The 21,411-nt window shown below is 43.4% G+C and overlaps 1 protein-coding gene across 1 annotated transcript in view; it reads left to right on the top strand.

The window, feature by feature from the left end:
• The window catches only part of PLXND1 (plexin D1), a 313,125-nt gene that overhangs the window by 122,571 nt on the left and 169,143 nt on the right, over positions 1-21,411 (top strand). The window contains exons 8-9 of the mRNA XM_086939243.1: positions 3,684-3,786; positions 12,025-12,129. Coding sequence (XP_086795369.1) covers positions 3,684-3,786; positions 12,025-12,129 — 208 coding nt within the window. The remainder of the gene's footprint in view (positions 1-3,683; positions 3,787-12,024; positions 12,130-21,411) is intronic.

The following is a 21,411-nucleotide window of genomic DNA, read 5'->3' as shown; positions in this document are numbered from 1 at the left end:
GACAAATGCCCCCACCTACCAGCCAAATAACGCCTAATAATTTCACTGCTCAAAAAATCAAGAGTTGATCTAAAAACGACCTAATAAATCGAGCACAAATCTATAGATGCTTTCCTTTCATTCACAGACGTCGGCCCCTTTTATTGGGTACTGCAAATGTTGAAGCTTCTGTGCGGGTCAATTTTCTGTTGTGTGCCTCAAATTGTAAAGATGAGTAATGCTGTGTGATGTAAAAGAAAGCATAACTGTGCTGTGTACTTCTACCCCACATGGCTCGAGTCGGGGGTACACACGGGTGGACAGCGTCCACCCACTATTTTCACAGGGTGAACGCCGTCCACCCTGCCAAGAACTTGGGCCCCATCAAATAATGTGCTGAACTCGTCCCGGTGTAATTTCTCAACACTTTCAGCAACACCTGCACGTTGTCTGCTTTCCAACAAGCAAACACGTGCGGGCCAGGATGGGGCTTTCTTATTTCAGACTCCAGCTAGGCCCATAACAAAGGCCGAATCTGAGGGGTCTTCAGGCCTCCTTTTGTTAATCTCCTGGCTGGGAGCAGTCAGGAGCTTCACAACTAGAAGCAAATGCAGCAGAGGGGAAACAACGGTTAGCACTTTACAGATACTCAAGAGATTCACAGGTACATGCATCATTGTTGCCGTTTGCGATTCCTTAATTGCGAAAATTAAGGAATCGCAATTAAGGAATCGCAAACGGCAATGCATTAAAAATTCGCAAATTTCTTAGCGATTCCTTATTTTTTCTTAATTGCGATTCACAATTTGCGAATCGCAATTAAGGAATCCCCTCCCATTGATTCCTATGGGCCAAAAGGCCCATAGGAATGAATGGGAAAACAATCTCGATTTGCGATTCGCAATTAGCTAATCGCAAATTGAGATTGCGATTTCAAGGGTGCAGGGGTGTGTAAAGGACACCCTGTTGCACCCCTGAAATCAATCCATGCACATATGTTATGCACACACATGCCCTAAGGGCATGTGTGTGCACAACATGACAGTTTGAAAAATGCACAAAATTGCATTTTTCAGATTTTTCGCAAATTACCATGAGGTCCAACTTCATGGTAATTTTTTCCTCCTAATTGCGAAATCGCAATTTTTTTAAGTGTCATGCATTGCATTTAAGGAATCGCAAATTGCGATTCCTTAATTGCAATCGCATTTTCAGAAATCGCAAAAAATTGTGATTTCTTGTAATTTTTTGTTGATGCATCCCAAATAGTGATTTAGGAATCGCAAACGGCCGAATTTTGCGATTCGCACCGTTTGCGATTCCTAAATCCTTTGATGCATGTACCTGTCAGCTTTTTCACTTTGCTCCGGCTCTGTTTACTAGATATGCATGCACTGTAAGAATGTCAGATGTGTTGGTCTCTCCCAGTATTCACACAAAATAAATGTTATTTATATAGCGCTTACTACACCTGAGGAGGCGTTGAAATAATTTAAGTACCACTATTTTTTGATATATAAAGCTACTCGTCCCAAAGCAAAGTGTCAGAATGCTTAACATCACACGTACGTAATAAAGTCGTGGCTTGTGATGCCACTTCCTATGATGTCAATTCCTGTGATGCCACATTTAATGTCATGCGCTGTCGTGTCGTGCCATGATGTCACACGTCGTCATGTCACGTGCCATGATGTCACTTGCATACTGCCTAAGTAGGTTAGTCCCCCCACTTCTTTTTTTAGATCTTGTGCCCTGCTGCCTCAGATACATGTTCCATTCCCTCACTTTCTCCCAGTCATCTGGAGGGGTCTGTAAACTGATGGCAAACAAACTTCGAACACATATAACCTCCTATGTACAACACTGCATTTGAGATGCTCCTGTGGCGATAAAAATGTTCTCTACAAAGGGGCATATTTTCGAGTTCTGGCGCATCTCTGCATATCAGCAGAGATACGCCAGAACAAATGCACCACGCAAAACTACCCTTGCGTCACGGCAGATGCGCCGCATTTACAATGCGGTGTGCCATGGCGCAAGGGTAGGCAGGTGCGTGACGCATCTCGTGACGTAAGGGCGGCGCATCGCTGGAGTCGCGTCGCAAGCGCAACGCAACTCCATCAATGCTCAGGGCCGCCCAATACTTAACATGCTGTGTCAGTCCTTACGCCTGCTTCAAGCAGGCGTAAGGAATTGACGTAGCAGCATCGCGGAAGTGCCTGCGTGAAATCTTGTAGATTTCACGCAGGCACTTTTGCGAGGCGCACAGGCACCGGAACGCCCACCCTGCGTGGGAACGCCCCCATTGTGGCACTGGGCTTTATAACGTGACGCATCTCCCTAGATGCGTCACGTTGTAAATGCCTCGCAGGAATGTGCCACGTTTACGCCGCTGTTGCGTCACGCAAGGCGGCGTAAACGTGCCGTAAGGGGCTTGTACATCTGCCCCAAAGTGTTTTCCTGACCTTTTGAATTAGGGTCACGCTATATCTAATATCTTACATGAAATACGTACCTGTTTGGAAAAATTACCCAAAATATCAAATCAATCTAAATAGATCTCAACATAGCATACGCCAAACTAAACACCCGCGAGCCCAGCTCAAAACGGTACAATATAGTGGGAGACAATTTAAACTTCTGAATAACCTTCCAAAGGCTGCAACAAAAATCTAATCTCAATGCACTTTGACTAAAAACGAAAAGCAAGTCAAAACATTGTGTAGTAGTCCACGATCAGCTAGTTAAATGCTCGCCACTGACAACTGCTGTGATCTGCATTCATGAGTTTGAATCATTCCAAGGCTTAGTCGCCCTTCAATCCTTCCAAGGTCAGTCATTTGATAAATTGTGCAATAGCAACACTTGCTATTTGCAGCAAAATGAGAGGGTGACAATGCAATGTGAACTGCTACGTAAATTAAGTTCAATCAATCAATATAAACTCTATTCAGTCATTGAAATAAAAACCATAAAATTACAACAATCCATGACACACCAAAATCAACCTCGATATTAACAGCTTAAAAATAATTGTCGTTATCAACAGTTTAAAAATGCATAGAATAATTTAAAAAAAATAAAAAATGCATAGAATAAATACAGAGTTAAAAAGGTCCAACGAAGAAATATAAGATAACAAATTTCCTACAATTCAAGGGGGTTTATTCGCAGCTGTTTCTCAACCTAACGGCGACTTTAAAAAAACTTAAGGACACTGAAAATAATGTCTCCCGAAAGCATTTGCAAGTATATGAGCGCATGGCAAACCTGAGTAAAGTTAGCTTTTTTCAGTACAGGAATACAATAAGGTTTCCTGGGTACTTTATAGAAGCTACAAAACATCATGAAATGTAACATGTCCTGCGTAGACTTACCGTCGAAAGTAATATGAACACCCCTATTTCTCCCCCCCCCAAAAGATAGGCTATCAAGAGGGGCAATAAAATAAAATGATAAATTAAGGTATTAGCATTATTAGAATTATTATTATTGCTGTTTTTATTGGTATTATTATTAATAATCATCATCATCTTAATAACAAAGAATATGGACACTGCATCTAATAACCTAAGATTAAGATAAGATGAGACAAAAGTTTGTCCTGATGGGCATTGGTCTGCGTTAAACATAGACCCCTGGGAATGCTCCTGTAAGGTGGGAGGCTCCTGTCTAATGCCTCGCTACCTCTCTTTCCACCGCAGGTGTTCCAGCTGCCTGTCTTCGAGATGGAACTGCTCCTGGTGTGTTAAGAAGCACTCTTGCGTCACCGCTCCATCGGAATGCCAAGGTTCACTCATAGATCAGGTAAGGCCAATTCGACTTCCTAAGGATTTGTATGCCTTAGCCTTACTTTGTTATTGTTAAAGAGAAACCACTATTTGAAATCATGGCTACTATTATTACGGTGTTTAGACAAAGTATTGGAGAAAAAATATCATGTGGGCAAAATATTGTGTCAAGATTATAGAGAACAAACATATTGTGAAGGTAAGCTTCTTTGAGTAAGCAAAGTTCTACTATATACAACTCCACATATATACGTACCTTGACGATATTTTATCTTCAAAGTAAATAGATATGGAGTTAAGAACAGTGGGGCCGATTCACAGAACTAACTTAAGACAAAACCCTAAGCGTACTACTTTTGGTATTCACAGAAGTTAGGATTTTGTCTTAAGTTTGTCTTAAGACAGACTTAAGACGAAATCCTAAACTTACTACTTTTGGTATTCACAGAAGTTAGGATTTTGTCTTAAGACAAACTTAAGACATACTTAAGACAAAATCCTAACTTAAGTCTGTCTTAAGTCTGTCTTAAGACAAACTTAAGACAAAATCCTAACTTCTGTGAATACCAAAAGTAGTAAGTTTAGGATTGTGTCTTAAGTTAGTTCTGTGAATCGGGCCCACTAAATCTATACTTACCTATTTGCACTTACCTTCTTGATATTTTCGTCCTCAAAATCTTTGACACAATATTCTGACCGCACAATATTTCTGTTTCTGACCTTTTGTAAAGTGATCCATTATTACATTATTTTAAAGAGTATTTATTTATTATGCCTCAGCTCTGAATTGTGATAGTTCAGGGTTAGTCAGTAAGTCTCTGTTCTTCTGAGTGTCACCTCCCTGATTACTGCCCTCTGTGGAGGACATATGTCCTCTAAAGAACCATCATTGTCCATCAATGCTTATATTTGTACCATGCCATTTAAGTGTACCTCCATTTCAAATAGTGATGGTGTTAGTTTGCGCTCCCGCAGCCCTACCTTTCCACGGCCTTCCCTGTATCCGCGGGAGGCGATATTTCGAAAAGTGTGCTCCATCACAAATATTCGGCTCTATCTTGTACGATGCAAAAATGAAACATATTCTGTAGATTTTATGTCTGATCTTTCCGTCAGAGGATCTGAGCGTGCAAATATAATTATTTTATTATTTTTTATATGGTCCCAGTGGACTTCAGCAGACTGTACGGATGGAATAATCTTAATAGGTGAATCATAAATGTGTGTTAAAAAATACATTTATATACATTGAAACTTGAGCTTGGCACATATAGCATGATGGAAGATAAATTGGGAGCATTGACGGATCATGATAGTTTCAGATTGGGCTTAGTTTTTAAATTGCTTATGTGTGGAAATTAATAAATGGTATGTGTATGTAGAGGAGAAGGGTAGAATACACATTTTAGTAAGGGAACAAAATTAGAAGTTGGTAAAAAAAAATGGATAAAAAAAAGGAAAAGAAAGAAAGTAAGAAGAAAAAGAAACCAGCACTTGCAGAGCCCTATACTTTAGCACTTAACTGTCTCAGTGGACAACGGAGGGAGAGACAAGTTTATTTATGTAGTATTTCCAAGGCTGCTCCTGTGTTGAAAGCCTTTCATGTGGCACAGGTACCACCCCTGGGGTGCACTGCAGTGGTGAAAGGGAGGGAGGCCCCTGGTTTAATCCTTTACTCCCCTCTCAAGGAGGGTAGGAGGCACGTTCATGGGGAGAGCCCCGCCAAGAAGGGGTAAAGGCCTAGCTCGCCTCACATCCATCTTCGAGTGTGTATTTATCTAGAGGCCGTGCTGCGCTCCCGTGACAGGCGAAGGCCGAGGGCCGTCTGACCGGGCCCGTGAACCGCTTGGAACATGATGTGCGCGGCATGTTTTCCCTCCCTTCATTCGTCAGAGCGCCCGCTTCGCTTGAGAGATCCGAGGCCTGGAGGGTTGGACCCGCGTGTTGCTTTTGTGGTTCGTCTCCCACTTGCCTCCCTATGTTTGTCTTGATATCGAATCCCCCCTCCCGAGGGGCACCCACCGGACATGGATAAGATCAATGTCACGACAGAAAAAGAAAAATCTATGTTTTTTGGCGAGGGGTTGGTTTGTGTCAGAAGGAGAGGTCAAACAGACATTTTAAAATGGCGTGCTGCCCCAGCGGCCATGTTTACAATGCCAAGGCGCAAGGACTTCTGGGAAGATCCCTCAGCCCTGAAAAAATAGAGACATACCAGGGCTGGAAAATCGATGTTCTGAATGAAGATAGCTAACAAAAATATCAATAAAGTATACCAGCTTCCACCAGAGGACTATTCTAGCCAATGAAGTATTCTTATAGAACAGTTTTATTTAAAAATAACTTTTTGTTTTCGGCTGGCTATTTTTCCCTGGTGAGGGTTCCTTATGATTTCTTTTTTTACCAGGGTTTCACCTCAATGTTTCAGGTTTTGGCTGCTCAGGAAGGAAGAACGTCCAGTCCCAAAACAAACCTTGGACCCGAATCACAAACTACATTTTGTAGCACGTAAATTACCACTTACAGCAGTGCTATTCACATAGATGCCAATAGACCCGTTTCAGACGGAGACTCTGGATTTTTGAAGCTGAAAAGGTCTTTATTTTAGGTGTCTCCTGCCTAAAATTGTCTCTGCTGCAATATATGCCATTGGAAAAAATATACTCATGCCTTGGATTTAGGTAAGCACTACACACGACCAACCACTGATACTGCAACGCACTCCCATAAAATTAGTAGAGGCAGGGAAATAAAATAACAACCCATAGGAACTAATGTTAAATGTGTGTGTGTCTATCCATCTATCTATCTATCTATCTATCTATCTATCTATCTATCTATCTATCTATCTATCTATCTATCTATCTATCTATCTATCTATCTATCTATCTATCTATCTATATATATATATATATATATCTCTATATAAATATATATATAGAGAGAGAGAGATAGAGATAGATACACATACATTTAACATTAGTTCCTATGGGGTGTGATATAGATAGATAGATAGATAGATAGATAGATAGATAGATAGATAGATAGATAGATAGATAGATAGATGTGTGTTTATATATATTAATGTATTCACTGAAAAACCAAACTCTAAAGTGATGTAACATTTTAAACAAAAAAAAACACTGAAATTGACCAGTTATGGTTAGCTCATGGAACTGTAACTTGCGCCCCGCCATGCTCAGTGATGTCATTAATGATGTAATTTCAGTTGTCATCAGTGATGTTATCAATTATGCTATAGAACGTCATGAGTATTGTAATATGCAAGGTCATAGGGAGTGCATAACTAGGGCGCAATTTACAGTTACTTGAGTAAACTATTACAGGTGTATTCCAGTGTGTTTTTGAGTTTAAAATGTTACATTTTAACTGATGTTTCACCTAAATATAAAGTCTCTTTAACCTTTGTTTTTTTCAGTGAACTATATATTTTTTTAACATAAAATACAGTTTTATTACCATACCTAACTATGCCAACCCTTGGCCATGCGCACTGTGAGGTTGGCCGGCTAACCCCCCTGCCCCCACCACCAGCAAAGTACCCAGCTGTGAGGAGTTGACCGCAGAGTCTGGCCTGGGCAAGGCTCTGATCCTCCCTCCCTTGGGCACCCAATCCCGCGTAGCACCAAAATAGATGTAATTTATGTAAAAAATGCCACTTAGTACTTAAGTTAACCCATATTTGTGAAGCGCAAACATATCACCCCTTAAGGTTTCAAGGCACTAGGGGCCATCGGGGAGATTAAGTGAGCTATTGCCCAGAGTCACATGATGCTGAGCTGAGCTTCCGTCGGCGATCGAACCGTGAGTCCCACGCCCCAGGGACCTCTCCCTTCTCAAGTACAATATTATCATTATGATTTAGCCATTTAATTAAACATAGAAATGCCCCCCAGGAGAGATGTCATTGAGCTGCATTACAACACAAACTGGCTAAACTTTAAAAGAAAAGAAAAATAAGTTAAAAGTAAGAAATAATAAGGAAATGCGGAATGGGTAAGGGCAACAGAATGAGAAGGTGGAGTAAATAACTGGGTTTTCTTTTTAAAAGAGAGTCGGGAAGGTATCAGGCAGATTTCCACAGATAGGAAATTTGAGAGCCCAAGGGCAGTAGAACGAACAATTGAAACCTTGTCCTGGGCAAGGGTATGGACTACCAAATTATTTGTTGTCCTTTCAGTGGATACATCGTGATTTCTATATGCCGCAGCCCACTGAAGCCTATGGAGCAGTTGAGTCGGGCTAGGAGTAATAATACTCCATATTCATCAAGTGCGAACATATCACCCCTTAAGGTTGTAAAGGCAGTGGGGGCCGTCGGGGAAATTAAGTGAGCTATTGCCCAGAGTCACATGGTGTTGAGCTGAACTGCTGCGGGTGCCAGGTATCGAACCGTGAGCCACTCTGGCCACTACGCCACACCTCTCCCTTCAGGACTGAAGTTGCATTTTTAAGAGTGAGACTTACACTCAAATAGTAAAGATGTCTGCACGTCCTACCTCACTGACACTTCCTTACTGTGGAAGGGGTGGATGTTTTTTAAACATTAAGGAGAACTTGTGCTATGTGCTTTTCCTAATCTTTTACACGTTGATAAAAGTCCTAGAGAGGCCTTAGGTTCTTATCCAGAAGATTGCTTGCCCCTTGATGATTTTCCAAAGGAAGTGTGCTCAGTGACCCACGGTTCACATGGACATCCTGCTATGCTCGGCTCTTACCCGCCATTGCTTCCAGAAGAGCTTTCTCTGCAATAGAAATCGTAATAGGAAGGAAACTTAATTCAAGGATGGCCAGATGATATTTCTATGACAGGTAATTTATGCCCAGAGTGGTTTTAAAATGCAATGCAGGAGATTCACTAATCTTTCTTAGTTCTGTGTAGTGAGGTTCCTACTTGCGTCCCACCATTAGTTCCGCCATAGAAAGGTGAGCCAGGGTTTATTGTATGGGATATAAACTGCATGGATCATCACCTTACTAATTTGTAACTTATGAGTGCTCACCAGGTACTTCTTCAAAATGGCTGCCAAGAATCAGACTGGTAGGACGCTCAGTGTGCAGGGCCTTCTTATGGGCATATGGCGGGTGGAATGAAATCCACATAGGAGTCTGTTCCAGAGAGAGCTGCTGCAAAAAGGTTACAGTAGATACAGTGGCCTGTGTCAGGAGGATGTCCTAAATCTTGAGCCTTGTGTGTCAGTCCACACAACACACTCGCTACTCCGCTACACACTTCCGTCGGGTAGGGGGATACCATCATAAGTGAACTGAAGTGTTCTTTGTAATGGACAATGTCAGACTTTGCTCCAAGTCCTGTAGCAATGGGTTTACTGAACAGTACCAATGTTTGGGCACTGATGCTTTCTTTACTGTCTGAGAGCTCTAAATACTATTTCTTGCAAAGCGCAGCAAGGACTCTGTTAGTGTCCTTGACTCTCCAGTGGGAGCGTTTGTCGAGAAGTCAAGGTTTGGTCTCAGAGATCTCTGGGCGTTTAGATTCAGATACTCACAAGATTCAACCAGAGGTACTTATTTTGAAAATAAATACTTCTATAGTACACCAATATAAAATAGATCAGTTACAGTAAAGTAAAGTAGTGAAGAACAAAATGCCTAGCACTTATGGTTAACCAGGTATTAGCTTCTAAAACAAATAAGGGTTATTTGGTTAGGTCAAAATGTAAACTCAATGTATGTCCAGCCTATAAGCATTTCGGGATCACTACTGTATTTACTAGCAGACTGACAGCCAATCAAAGGATCCACAGTAACTTTAGATGCCGATGTAGGTTAGCACAAGTGTCCGACCGTTCAGTATAACTTAGCAGATTTGTCTCCTTCTGTTGAGCATGGGCTCAAGTTACCATTAAAGTCCACCATCTTGATAAGTCAGAGTTTGTGGATGAACAGAAGCTTTTGGTTAATGTGGTACAGCCATCTGTTCTTTCATTGTCTTTTAGGGCCTCCATTGTTTATCAGTTTTCTTATTGGGACAATTGGTGAGAAAAGGCCGGCAGTAGCTGAAAACTAGTCAATCCTGATGCATTCTTTCAGCTATCCCAGGAGTACTGGGATCTTCCCTCACCTTTTCAGGCGTCCCAGAAGCATTAGAGTTTCCCCTCAATTTTCAGGTACCCCAGGGGTCCCAGAATCCATCCTCACTTTTGTGGGTATCCAAGGCGTACTAGAATTTTCCTGGGCCTATGTGTCAGAATGGACCTTTCTTGGTCACAAATGTTAAATGCCTGAGAGACTGGGGACTGGGGATCAGGGAGCTCTGTTAGTTATGGCTAGTTATGATTAAGGCTACCAGGGTACCTTCAAAGCTCTGAATTTCAGGGACCACCTGAGTCAAAACATTATTTTCACCAGTGGGTTCTTGTAGACCAGGGACACCCTTTATTAGGGAATCAGAGGTGATGGACCAAGAAGTTTGAAGATATAAAAAAAGAGCAATGGAGATATCTAGTTTGAGGCCTAGATCTATGGAGAGATCTCAGAGTGCATTGAAAGTTTAGGAGGAGGCGTGATTGCAGAACCCATAAAGCCAAGAAGTGGGAGAAAATGTGCAAGTGTTAAGCCAACAATAGAGTTAGTACTACATTAAGTCAAATATTACATCCCCTCTACGACGTGGGAAGCAATACAGCATAGTAATTCTATTTCTGAATAAGGTAATTTTGAGGCAGAAAATGTTGCAGAGGTGCTGTAACAGAGTCACTTAATACAGTAGAATTACAAAACACATCTAAAAATTGGAAAATCTGTTTCAGAGGTTTGGGAGCAACATATGTGCCAATGTAATAGGCTGTGTTTGTACTCTCATTTAATGTAAATTCAGCTGACCCTTGAGACAGGAAAGCAAACTTTTCTTGAACAGAGCAATTTGATTCCCATTTATGGTAGGCTGAGCAAGGAGGTGCAGAGCAGTACCCCAACACCACTACATTGATTGAAGGATACATTGACCGTTACCTTGACTTGCAATTTCCTCGACTGGGGCCTAGTTCCCAAACTGGTACAATTGCAGATAGTACAGTCTGCCTGCTCAAAGGGATGGCAAGTTATGATGTTGTTTATGCTTGATGTAATAGTCAGTTACTGGCTCATCATCGTGAAGGCGTTGAGGTTGTGATTATAACATTTAATTAATGCTGTCCTTTGTTACCAGACTTCAGTCTTGATTAAAGACTGTGGCTCTCACTAAGATTGGCCCTGTATTACCCGCTATCCCAATTCGTGCTGTGTCTCATGTCCCTGAATACCTAGGCTGCAAACAACAGAACTGGTTACGCTTTGTGCAGAAACTCTGGGCCCAGAGACACCATATGTGGTGCCTGCTCTGTCTCGCCTGCTCTGCTTTCCCAGTCCCTGACACCTGCCAGCTACACTACAAACTTCCATAAATTCCCCAACCCAATTTACCATCTTCTCCAAGCTGATGGTAAATACGTCCAAGTTTGGGTCTCTTATTTCCCCTGGAAGCGGTAAAGACAAGCAGCTTTGGGCCTGGTATTCCCCGGTCCACGTGTTAGTACTTATTCCTTCGGAAATAACCCATACATCAAAGATTTGAGTACACCCAATATCTGACACCTATATCCTGGGAACTCTCAATGAGCTCTGGGTGTGTTTTTCCAGCTATTGTGGTAGTAATTTCTATCTGACACTCTGTTAATTTGGTGTTCTTGTTTTAATTGATGATAATATAAATACTTTTTTATCCCGAAGAAGACTGTTCAAAAATTCTACTAGCCGAAACGCCATCAATCCTTTTGTTGTGTATGTTAAGAACTTGCCATATAATGTATCTCAAAAACAGCCATTTCTTAGGTTCACAGCATTATATGGAAAACATTTTTATAAGGATGAGTTCTTTGTTTAGGATAAACATCACCTGGCTTGTTCTGAGTAAGGTGCATTTGAATTAGGGAATGACTGCAGTTGTGATGTTGAATGATGTGATGACAGTATAAAAGAACACGTTTAACAATAAATGTAGCGATGACTGAAGGGGTTGAATGGCAGATGGTGGAAGAGGGTGAGTTGCTGCACGTTACATCCCTGTAAGTCTCTTTCTTTAATCTAACACCTTCCTGTTATTGGCTACTTGTCCCGTGTGTGGGCTCAAGAGTAGGTACATTTGGCATGCAGGTATATAGAGGCGTGCCCCTGCAGTACAGGTGCCAATAGTGATGCTTAATAGTAAAGTAACCTGTGTTATCTCTTACAGAGCAGCAGCGACTGTCCACGGATAGTACCAGCAGTGCTGGACCCCGCACCTTCTGGAGTTTTTCAGGACATCACAGTGGCACTCGCTAACGCCGCCCCTTTCAAGGTAATGTATGGTATAGAGTCACTGTGGGTCTGGCTTCCATCATCTACCTCAAAAAAATCAGGGTGGAGTTCAAAAGGGGAATGGGCAAAAAAATCTGTCACTTTTGCTGTGTGTTCAAAGACAGGTCCAATGGCAGGCTACGTCCTCTGACCAATTGCTGTTTATTCTTTTTAAATGGAGAGTGGTGTTTTTTATTTTTTTACTGTAAAGTTAGTGGCTTTTGCAAAACGAACTATCAATAAAGGAACTGCACAAATATTTCACAGTATATCAGCATTTAGACAAGTGAAGAACATTATTTTGTAGTTCTGAAGTGTGATGAAAACAATTATTTGAAAGGGATCAAAATAGATCCAGATACCTTACTTGGTTATGTGCAAACTGCAAATATTTTCAGGAGCCCAATTTCCACTCGTTATCCTTTGAATGGTACATAGTTTTATCAGTAAAACTGCATGTCAGTGGTATTTTTGGGCAATTTAAATGGAGATTATGCTGTCAGAAAATGACAGAGCGCTACCGCAGCATGCTTTAGTAATATGTTTGCAACAGTGGTCTTCAAAATGCTCCAGTACACACCTCACCACCAGTCACGGTCTGTGCAGGTAACAGCGGTGGGGTGGTGGGGCCGGGTAAGGGGGGATTTCGAGGGACAATGCAGAGGGATAATGAAATAAATAATACATTTTTCCTCTGCATTGTCCCTCGGAATCCCCCCTTACCCGGCCCCACCGCCCCACCGCTACTACCTGCATGGACCGTGGCTGCTCTCCACGTCCGCCGGAACGGGCAAGGCTCATTTGCTATGCTTGTTCTTTGTATGACGCTTGGATTTTTCACAGTCCTATGACTTCAGTGATGTAACATTGATGGCAGCACCCACACTCTGAAAATTGTTCCAGCTTAGTGGCCTGAGGGCCTTTGTGTGACTTTTCCACGGTTTATGGCCTGGGTGCTTATGTGTGACATTTCCATGCTTTCTGGCCTGAGGGTTTTTGCGTGATTTTTCAACAGTTTATTGCCTGGCGCTTTTGTGTGACATTGCCATGCTTCCTGGCCTGAGGGCTTATGTGTGACATTGCCACGGTTTAATGCCTGGGCAGGGGAGTAACACAGGCCCCCGCAGATCCTGCGGTGAGGGGGGGCCCCTCAGCACTTTAATCAGGCCTGAGAGCTCCAACTTAACTCAGGAGCGGGGGCCCCTCTGTGTACCTTGCAGGGGGGTCCCCTTCAACTTTCGTTACACCACTGCGTCTTTATGTCCATGCTTTCTGGCCTGGGTGCCTATGTGTGGCATTTCTATGCTTTCTTGCCTGGGGCTTATGTGTGCCATTTCCACGGTTTAACACCTGGGTGCTTATGTCAGGTCATCATTTACTATGCTTTGAAAGTTAATACAGTTATGTAATGAAAATGTGTTGTGAAGTGCACCATTTTGGTCTTTCTTGTTTACAAAATGTTCTTGGGGAGAGAATACCCCCGAATCCCCCTATCAGTCATCAGGCTCGCTCGCTACGCACCGTATGGGGGCTGGTCCGACAAAATTTGCCAGTGCTGCTTTCGGTTCCTAGTCCGGCCCTGAGTTCTATTATGAGAAAGGTTTCTTTAGTAACCAATACTGCTTTGGTTGTTTCCCACCTGCTTCTGTAGAACAGAAGTCAAAATATGTGCGCTACGTTGTTGTGTTTTCTTCTAATTTGTATCTGGCAATTTAGGGGGACCCATCGTCTGTGTGTCAGTGAGGGATCATTTGCTACGTGCATGCCTGTCCGAGCAAAGTGATTTTGCAAGTCTTCCTACCACAATAACCCTGATGTATCAGTGGCAAATGGTGCATTGGACATAAAGATCTCCCAACTATGGCCCTTTTGAAGGTGTTGGTAACTCTGCAGAGAGGAAGAGTGCACAGTACTTGGGTTATCAGACCTTCTTCTACTCTGTACCACACAGGTCTCTGGTATTACTTTTAGATACAGTCGAAATACAGCAAGTGAGAGACAGCGCTCCTCAGAACACTTTGATATGAGGAATAATATGCGTATACCTTTGACTTCACCGTGTAACTGAATGTGAGCAAAGGTAGTTGAGGAGGTGGGGTCTAGATGTGCGTTATTGGCTAAGTTGCAAATTTCAGCATAGGGGCATTTTGTTTGAATCTTCGTCTCCACTATAGCAAATGTGTGTGATCCTGGACAAATAATGTCCTGTGCTATGCTAATCTTATAGGAAGCATTTATAGCTGGCTCAGTTCATGGTGTGAGGCAGGGCTTTAAGTGGGAAAAAAACTGTGGGTGCTCTAAAAGGGGCAAGGCAAACCTCGAGAGGTGTGGCCTATCTAAGTAGGGGCGTGGTCTAAATAAAGATAACTAGTGTAGCAGTACCCCTTGCTCTGACAAGCCGTCAGCCCTAGGACTCCTCAGAGCCAGCCGCCCCTTCTGTGTGGCAGCCCAAGATCAGAAATAAAGCAGAAATATCCAAATGTAGGCAGTTTCTCACACAAAGTGGTTTAAGCTGCTAAATTATCCCACTTGAGTTACCATTGATCGACACAATGGTGCGATGAAAGTACACTACCAAAGAGCTGTGGGTGCTTGATTTGCTTAGGCAGTGTGCGCGCATGCTCACCTGAAACACCAACAAAAACCGGGAGGTCTGGTCATCCTACCTTTGACCTTTGAGGCCCAAAAATAGAGACCCCTAGAGACCCCTTTTGAGGCCCCCCCACAAAAACTAGGGGTGCTCAGACCCCCACAGACCTCCCCCACTTAAAGCCCTGGTGTGAGGTATGCTTTCTGTTAGCCAAGCATAATGCAAAAGAGCACGCGCAATATGGAAGCTCGTGGGTCCCATTAGTGAACGGTTAGCAGCGGTCTTGTATTAATTGCCTTTCTAGACAGATCAAAGGCCTTATTTAGAGCTGGGCAGTAACAGAAAATTGCAAAGAACTGGCGGATTTCCCAACCACCACCTTATGAATACCCAGTTTTATATAGATTTCAGGATCACAGATTTCCCACCGGTGGGGCCATCATCAGTTCCTACATCAGGAAACCCTTTTTTGCCAGGCAAATCCATCATCGACATAGGGCAGCTTTCCAACACTATTTTTGCCAGCTTTTTGCCTATGTAGATCTGTCGTAAGCACTATGGTGTATCTAGAGAGGACAAGTCAAAATTGACCCACACCTAAGAGAGACAACCTCGGGGGTGTAACGCGGGCCCCTGAAGCCTCTGCAGCGTAGGGGGGGGGGGGGGGGGCAACCTTTCAGGGGGCCCGACCCTTCAAGGAGCCTCCATTCAGGTCAATTAATTTCTGTGGGATAGTAAAGACTCAGGGGCTCCTATTCACGTTCTGCAGGTGGAGCATCATTTTGCGTTACGTCACTGGACACCCCCTGAAGTGTCTGGGACATCAGCCTTTTATTTTCCTGAAGAAAGGCCCTCACTTTGGGCAGTTCAGTCTTTGAAGAACAAACATAAGGGGTGACAAGTCCCACATGCCACCACTTTCTTTTCGCTAAAGCATCTCACACAATGGAGGCAAGAACCTCTTTGGCGATAAAACATCTTCTAAGTCCAGTGCTTAATTTGTGCCGGTGTTTTACGGTGCTCAGTACCGACACTTTTTTCTCAAAACCGACACATATTTAAGTCAGTCCACCTCATGGTGGCTCATCCTATCTCTTTAAAAGGAACACGGGCAAACTGTAACGATTGAATATCTGATTAAAATAATAACACCAGGGTGCTCAGGCCATTGTTACAGCTTTGAGTCACGTGGTACAGTCCAAATTCTAACACCTGGAGTAGTGTAGTGGCAAGTAGGTGTCGGTACTGGTATCTGGCAGAGCTGGTAGGGACCTGAAGTGGCACCGCAGCAGTGGCCTCCTGAGAAATAACTTGAGCCCTGGCACATATTATTTTACAAATTAAAAAACTGCTGCCAACCCGATGGCGAACTCAGAATACATTGAGCTGGCAGTGCCCGGCCCAGGCCCCAGCCCCTCCAACACCCTGGCTTACAGCAGCCCAACATGCCCTAACTGAGCTCTCGGGCGGTTTTTAGTGGACTGAAGTATATTCAGGCCCTGTGAGACTCACCTGGAGAGTGAGGAGGGGTTGGAAAGGTGGGTTGTATATCAGTCACATTAAATGAGGCATTGATGTCAAAATAAACTTGCAGAGGACATTTTATTTTAGTTGTTGTAGATATACCTTACAATGTACAATGCTTCCATTGTTTCAGACTGTAGAAAAGTAATTTCTTAGAAGTGTTTGTGACTGGGCAGTAGAGTAAATTATTTTCATCTGACTCTGCAACAGATGCTTGTGAATGGGCGCCGCAGCCAATTCTTTCTTTTCCTCTGAATTTGCACCGCATTGTTTTGTTTAAGCTTGTGATAGAGTTCTGCAGCTTATTATCCTGCCAGAAAATTAAAGAAAAAACTGCCATGCTGACAGCTTTATAACACTCCAGTGACGTTTTCCAACGTGATGGTCGTTTCAGCTCACGTGCTGCTGGTTAAGTATGCAGGCACCTCTGCAGATGTGTGTGTGTGTTGGGGGGGAAGGGGAGTTGTCACCATGTCAGATGATGCTCAGTGCAAGTCTATCACATGCTACAAAACTTGGGGGCAAGACACTGGCATCTGGTGCTTGCCCTAATATTCAGATTAGAATTAACAGAAAATGGAGAGGTTTCCCAGAAGTCCTCTGCCTCTGAAAGTCTGGTGAGCTGTGGCAGATCTTACCATTTAGCAGGTACTATCACTAATTTCACTTCCTGTTAAAGGGCAGAATCGCTCAGTCCTGTTACCTTTTGAGACAACCTGGCCTGTCTTATATAGAGTTACCACATGGTTACATTTCAAGAAGACACCCCATTACAGTCCTAGATTGTAGGACAACAATGTACCCTTTTGTGACCACTTCTGGCTCATCTATATAAGAACACTCTGCCATCAGGGCTAATTCAGAATCCTAAGGTCTGGAACTGTCATCAGGAGGAAACAACTACCCCAGTCTTCTGCACACCTTCAGGCGCGGGGGCATTATCGTATGCTGCTAGAGAAACACCCATGGAGTGACGTTCAGAGGTCAACAAATAGAGAACCATGGTGAAACTCCACTTAGGTGCCATTTTCTGGATGTAGCTAAATTCTGAATACTGCGCTTCGTCAGACGTTGTAAGGCATGAGTAAAGTGGGCAACTATCCAGCTTTTCTCCGCCCCCCTTCAAATGGCCCCCTGGGGAAATGATCTTTGTCTTTTTTACTATCATAGGCGCTCTACATCTTCCCTGCCTACCTCTACTTTAGACATTGTCTCTATTCAGTGCTATCTTAAGGATTTTTGAGAACAGAACAAGCCACATTTTCACTGTTTTTGTGGGACTCTTTTACTGAACGTTTTGCTTATGATTAAGGATTGGTTGGCATTGTGCAGGCTTGACTTAGCAGATAATGAGAAATATAATTCAGAGTTCAGGAGAGCATCCTCCAAAATATACCTTGCCCTATGTCGCCAAAATCCTTAAAATTACACCGTGACATCACAAGAAAATGGAAGACCAGCACATATTAGGATTAATTACAGCCCGCTAGGAACAGACATAATTGGAAGCAAAGAAAAATGGTAGGGAATGTTTTGAATGGTCTATAGATTAAGGCTCTACAAATAAGCAATTGTTTCTCTCGCAAAGTTTGCGTAATTATTGTGACTACTAAAATTACAAACATATAGAAATCCTAGGGTCTAACCATGTGCAAAAATATAATTATAAAATGGTGGCACTCCTCCATAAGATTAGAAGAATGTATTGGGTCGTCATAGATCCCTTAGTCAGTGCTCAAAAAAATGTATGTATATTTGCAAAGGCAGATCCCTTTGTAGGACGTAATCCCTCACTCACCAAAGGTGACATGCTTCATCATAGGGATTCTCCTCTAAAAGGGAACACCTGGTGCCTTTGAGGGCTACAGCCACTCCCTGGAGAATCCCTACGATTATGGAGGAGTGCCACCATTTCATAATTATATTTTTGCACATGGTTAGACCCTAGGATTTCTATATGTTTGACATTCATTATTTGGGGATATAATCCTTAGAGGTCTTTAAAATGTTCCCTGAGACCCTCCTTTTTGAACTGCATTATTTATCATACTAAAATTACAACACATAATTTGCAAACTTTTCTGCACTTCGGCTCTGCTCCTGCGCATTTTTAAAAATTCTTTCGAGAAAAGAAAATTAACAACATCCAACCAGCTTCAAAGCGAAAAGAAGAAATGTGTTAGTCACCTCTATGTTTTTCAGTGTCAACCAACACTCGCAAGCAAATATTGCCCATTTGCAGAACTGACGTATATATAGGATTTCTTTATCTTTCACTCATTCTTTCTCTCGATCTTATTTCCTCTCTCCCCGCCTCTCGCTTCCTAGCTTTCTGTTTCTCTTTCTTCCCTAGTTCAGGGCCTGATTACAGGTTTTGCGGTGTGGGAGCGGGCTGCCATGCCAGCGCCCCGCTCCCATTCTGACACTCTTGTTTCCGCCTGCCGCCTGACAGGTTTAGGAGATTCTCCTGGTCTGGCGGTTGGTTCTTTGGCGGTCCCAGGTAGTGAGCCTTAGAAAAGCTCTGCAATGGGAACACCAAAGCAAGTTCCTGCATACCCTGGGCTGTTAAGTACATGCTGTGCAGGAACTGAGGGTGCATGTATACAGGGGCAGGCCATGTGCTCCCCAGCATGCACCCCTTGGCCCTGAGGCAACCGGGGGCCCTGTAGGGCCCCCTTTGTTTCCTCACTGCCACACTTTTCAGGGCGGGCTCACTGCCATGAAAACTGTTGCAGTGAGGAAGCTCGTAATATGCTTGGTAGTGCCACAGCGGCACCGCCGAAAACATTACGGACCTCCAACCACTGCACCAGCACCAGGGATCCTTGCAGCGGTTGTTTGGTGGTCCGACCCCAAACTTGTAATAAGGTGATCGGACCGCCTGTGTCGCAGTGCCCGCACTGTCACCGCGGCTATGTCCATTGTAACCACCAGAGTCGTATTCGACCCATTAGTCATTCTTCTCTCGCCATATCTCACTGTCTCCCTCTCTCTTTTTTTTTTACGGAGTTTTATATAGCGCAAACCTGACCCAAGGTATCGGGTATCAGAGCGCTTTACATAGCACCAGTTGCATTACATGAGGACACATTCATTTTTGTAAGGCACTGGGAGATTAAGTGATTTGCCCAGAATCATAGGATGTTCAGCGTCATTGCCGAGACTCGAACCCGGTTCCCCAGATTTGAGGTCGACCGCCCTAGCCCTTAGTCCAACTCCTCTTCATCTCACTTTCGCCTTCTCTTCTCTTTGTTTACTTCAATGTTTGCATCTTTGTACCCTGTAGTTTTCCATCTAAAAAGATATATTAGGTGGTCACACGTTGGGAAATGTGGGGGATTGTGGTTGCTGTGAGGAACCATGACTAAGGCACCATCGCGCCGCGTCATGGAAAGCCACAGATTGCCCACGAGGAAAGCCTTGAGTTTTTTTGTGTTTGCTTCCAGTATTTGTGGGCACCGGGTACAGGAAATTCATTGTTCTCTCTTGACCTCCTTTCTTGGAAACAGAGATACATAGATAATCAGAAATACACTTTTCTAGTTTGATATCTATAATTGAGCCGAGTTGCTTTGAACTAATGCATACACTGCACTGATCTGTGCTTGACCTCATGGTCACAGGTTTAAATCACAGTAGGTTCAATAAGCCTTTCATCCTTCTGAGGATCATGATATGAGGACCATTGGGTTCGGTAACATGTTATTCAGCACCAAGATGTCTCAGGGGGTCATTGTGGTCTCTACAAATAGACATTTTATGTTGTGTGCACACAGATGGAAGGAGGCTGTAAGTAGGCACAGAAATACAGGCACATGCAGGGGGTCGAAAAACACACACACCGAGATACAAACAAATAGGTGTAGTCAGAGATACATCAGCTTCTACACTACGTAAACAACACCACATTGACATAAAAACAATTCATACTCATCGAGGCCTGTATGCAAAATGTACATAACTCATAGCTTGCGATCCCATAAGCATCAGTACTGCAGCACACACACTACTGCCATGCAATCACATTAACAAACTGAAATTAAAAAACACCATCCTGTATATAAACACAGTCATTCCCACAAGGAAACACATGCACACACATGATACAGATAACAGTAGGGCCCCACTGCCTTTCAGCACTGCAAAAAAGAAAAAAAGAAAATAATAAGGCGCTGTTATTATCATTTTATTTTTCTGTGCAGAGGCAGTTTTGTTCGGTGGTGCTTGGTTGGGTAGTGCAGGGGGCAGGAGTGGTGGGCATCCTCCTAAGTGCGCATGAATGTTTGGCTGGCCATCTCGGACTGGCCGGCCAAACAATTATTCACACTTTGCAGGTTCCCCATCCAGGCTGCATTACAGCCTGGGTGGAGAACATGCCAAGGCTCCCATTCCCCATCTGAGCACCAAACCACAGCACTCAGACCAATCACCACACTGCATTGCAGCGTTGTGTTTGACTTAAGAGAGCCTGGGTGCTTCCTGCTTGCACAGAAGACAGGAAGAGGACAGAGAAGAGGGAAGAGAGGCGGAGGCCCGCCAGCCAGCAGGTAAGTAATCCTTTAAAAAAAACTTTTTTTAACGCTCCAACCACCCCTTCCTCCCCACTACTGCTTCTCGGAAGCAGCCGCCACTGAGTAGGGCAGGTAGTCATACCTGCATGGACACACAGGTGTATGCTCATGCATATATGTGCAGACACACACAATCAGTCACTCAACTGTATTTAAAGTGTACAGACTATGACAGAGACAAACTGATAGGTATGTATCTGTGGCTGAGCCTGCCTTCTCACTCACCACACTTATGCCCCTGCACCACGATGCCTGCTGCACCACATTTTCAGCACATCTTCGATGCCCACATACCTGCACCAACATCTCCCACAACAGCCCTTAACCAAACACTTCAGAGTGGGTGCTCAGAAATTGGTGAAAATCGGGGAGTTTGCAACTTTGACAGAGGTATGAAGCTTTATGCAAATGCTAAAATACAATACAATGCGTAGATATACACTAACAAACAACATAAAGGAGCTTAGAAGGATTAGCACAGTATTTAGACAAGCAAAAAGACAGATATGTGGCCACCAATAAACAAACAAAATGTAGATATGTTAGGCAGTCCTCGCAGACATCCCCTCCTCATGCGCTCACACCCTCCGAAACACCA

Source organism: Lissotriton vulgaris, chromosome 9 (assembly GCF_964263255.1).
Source record: "Lissotriton vulgaris chromosome 9, aLisVul1.2, whole genome shotgun sequence".
In the NCBI taxonomy this organism is placed as follows: domain Eukaryota; kingdom Metazoa; phylum Chordata; class Amphibia; order Caudata; family Salamandridae; genus Lissotriton; species Lissotriton vulgaris.
This window is presented reverse-complemented; position numbering and strand designations above follow the sequence as displayed.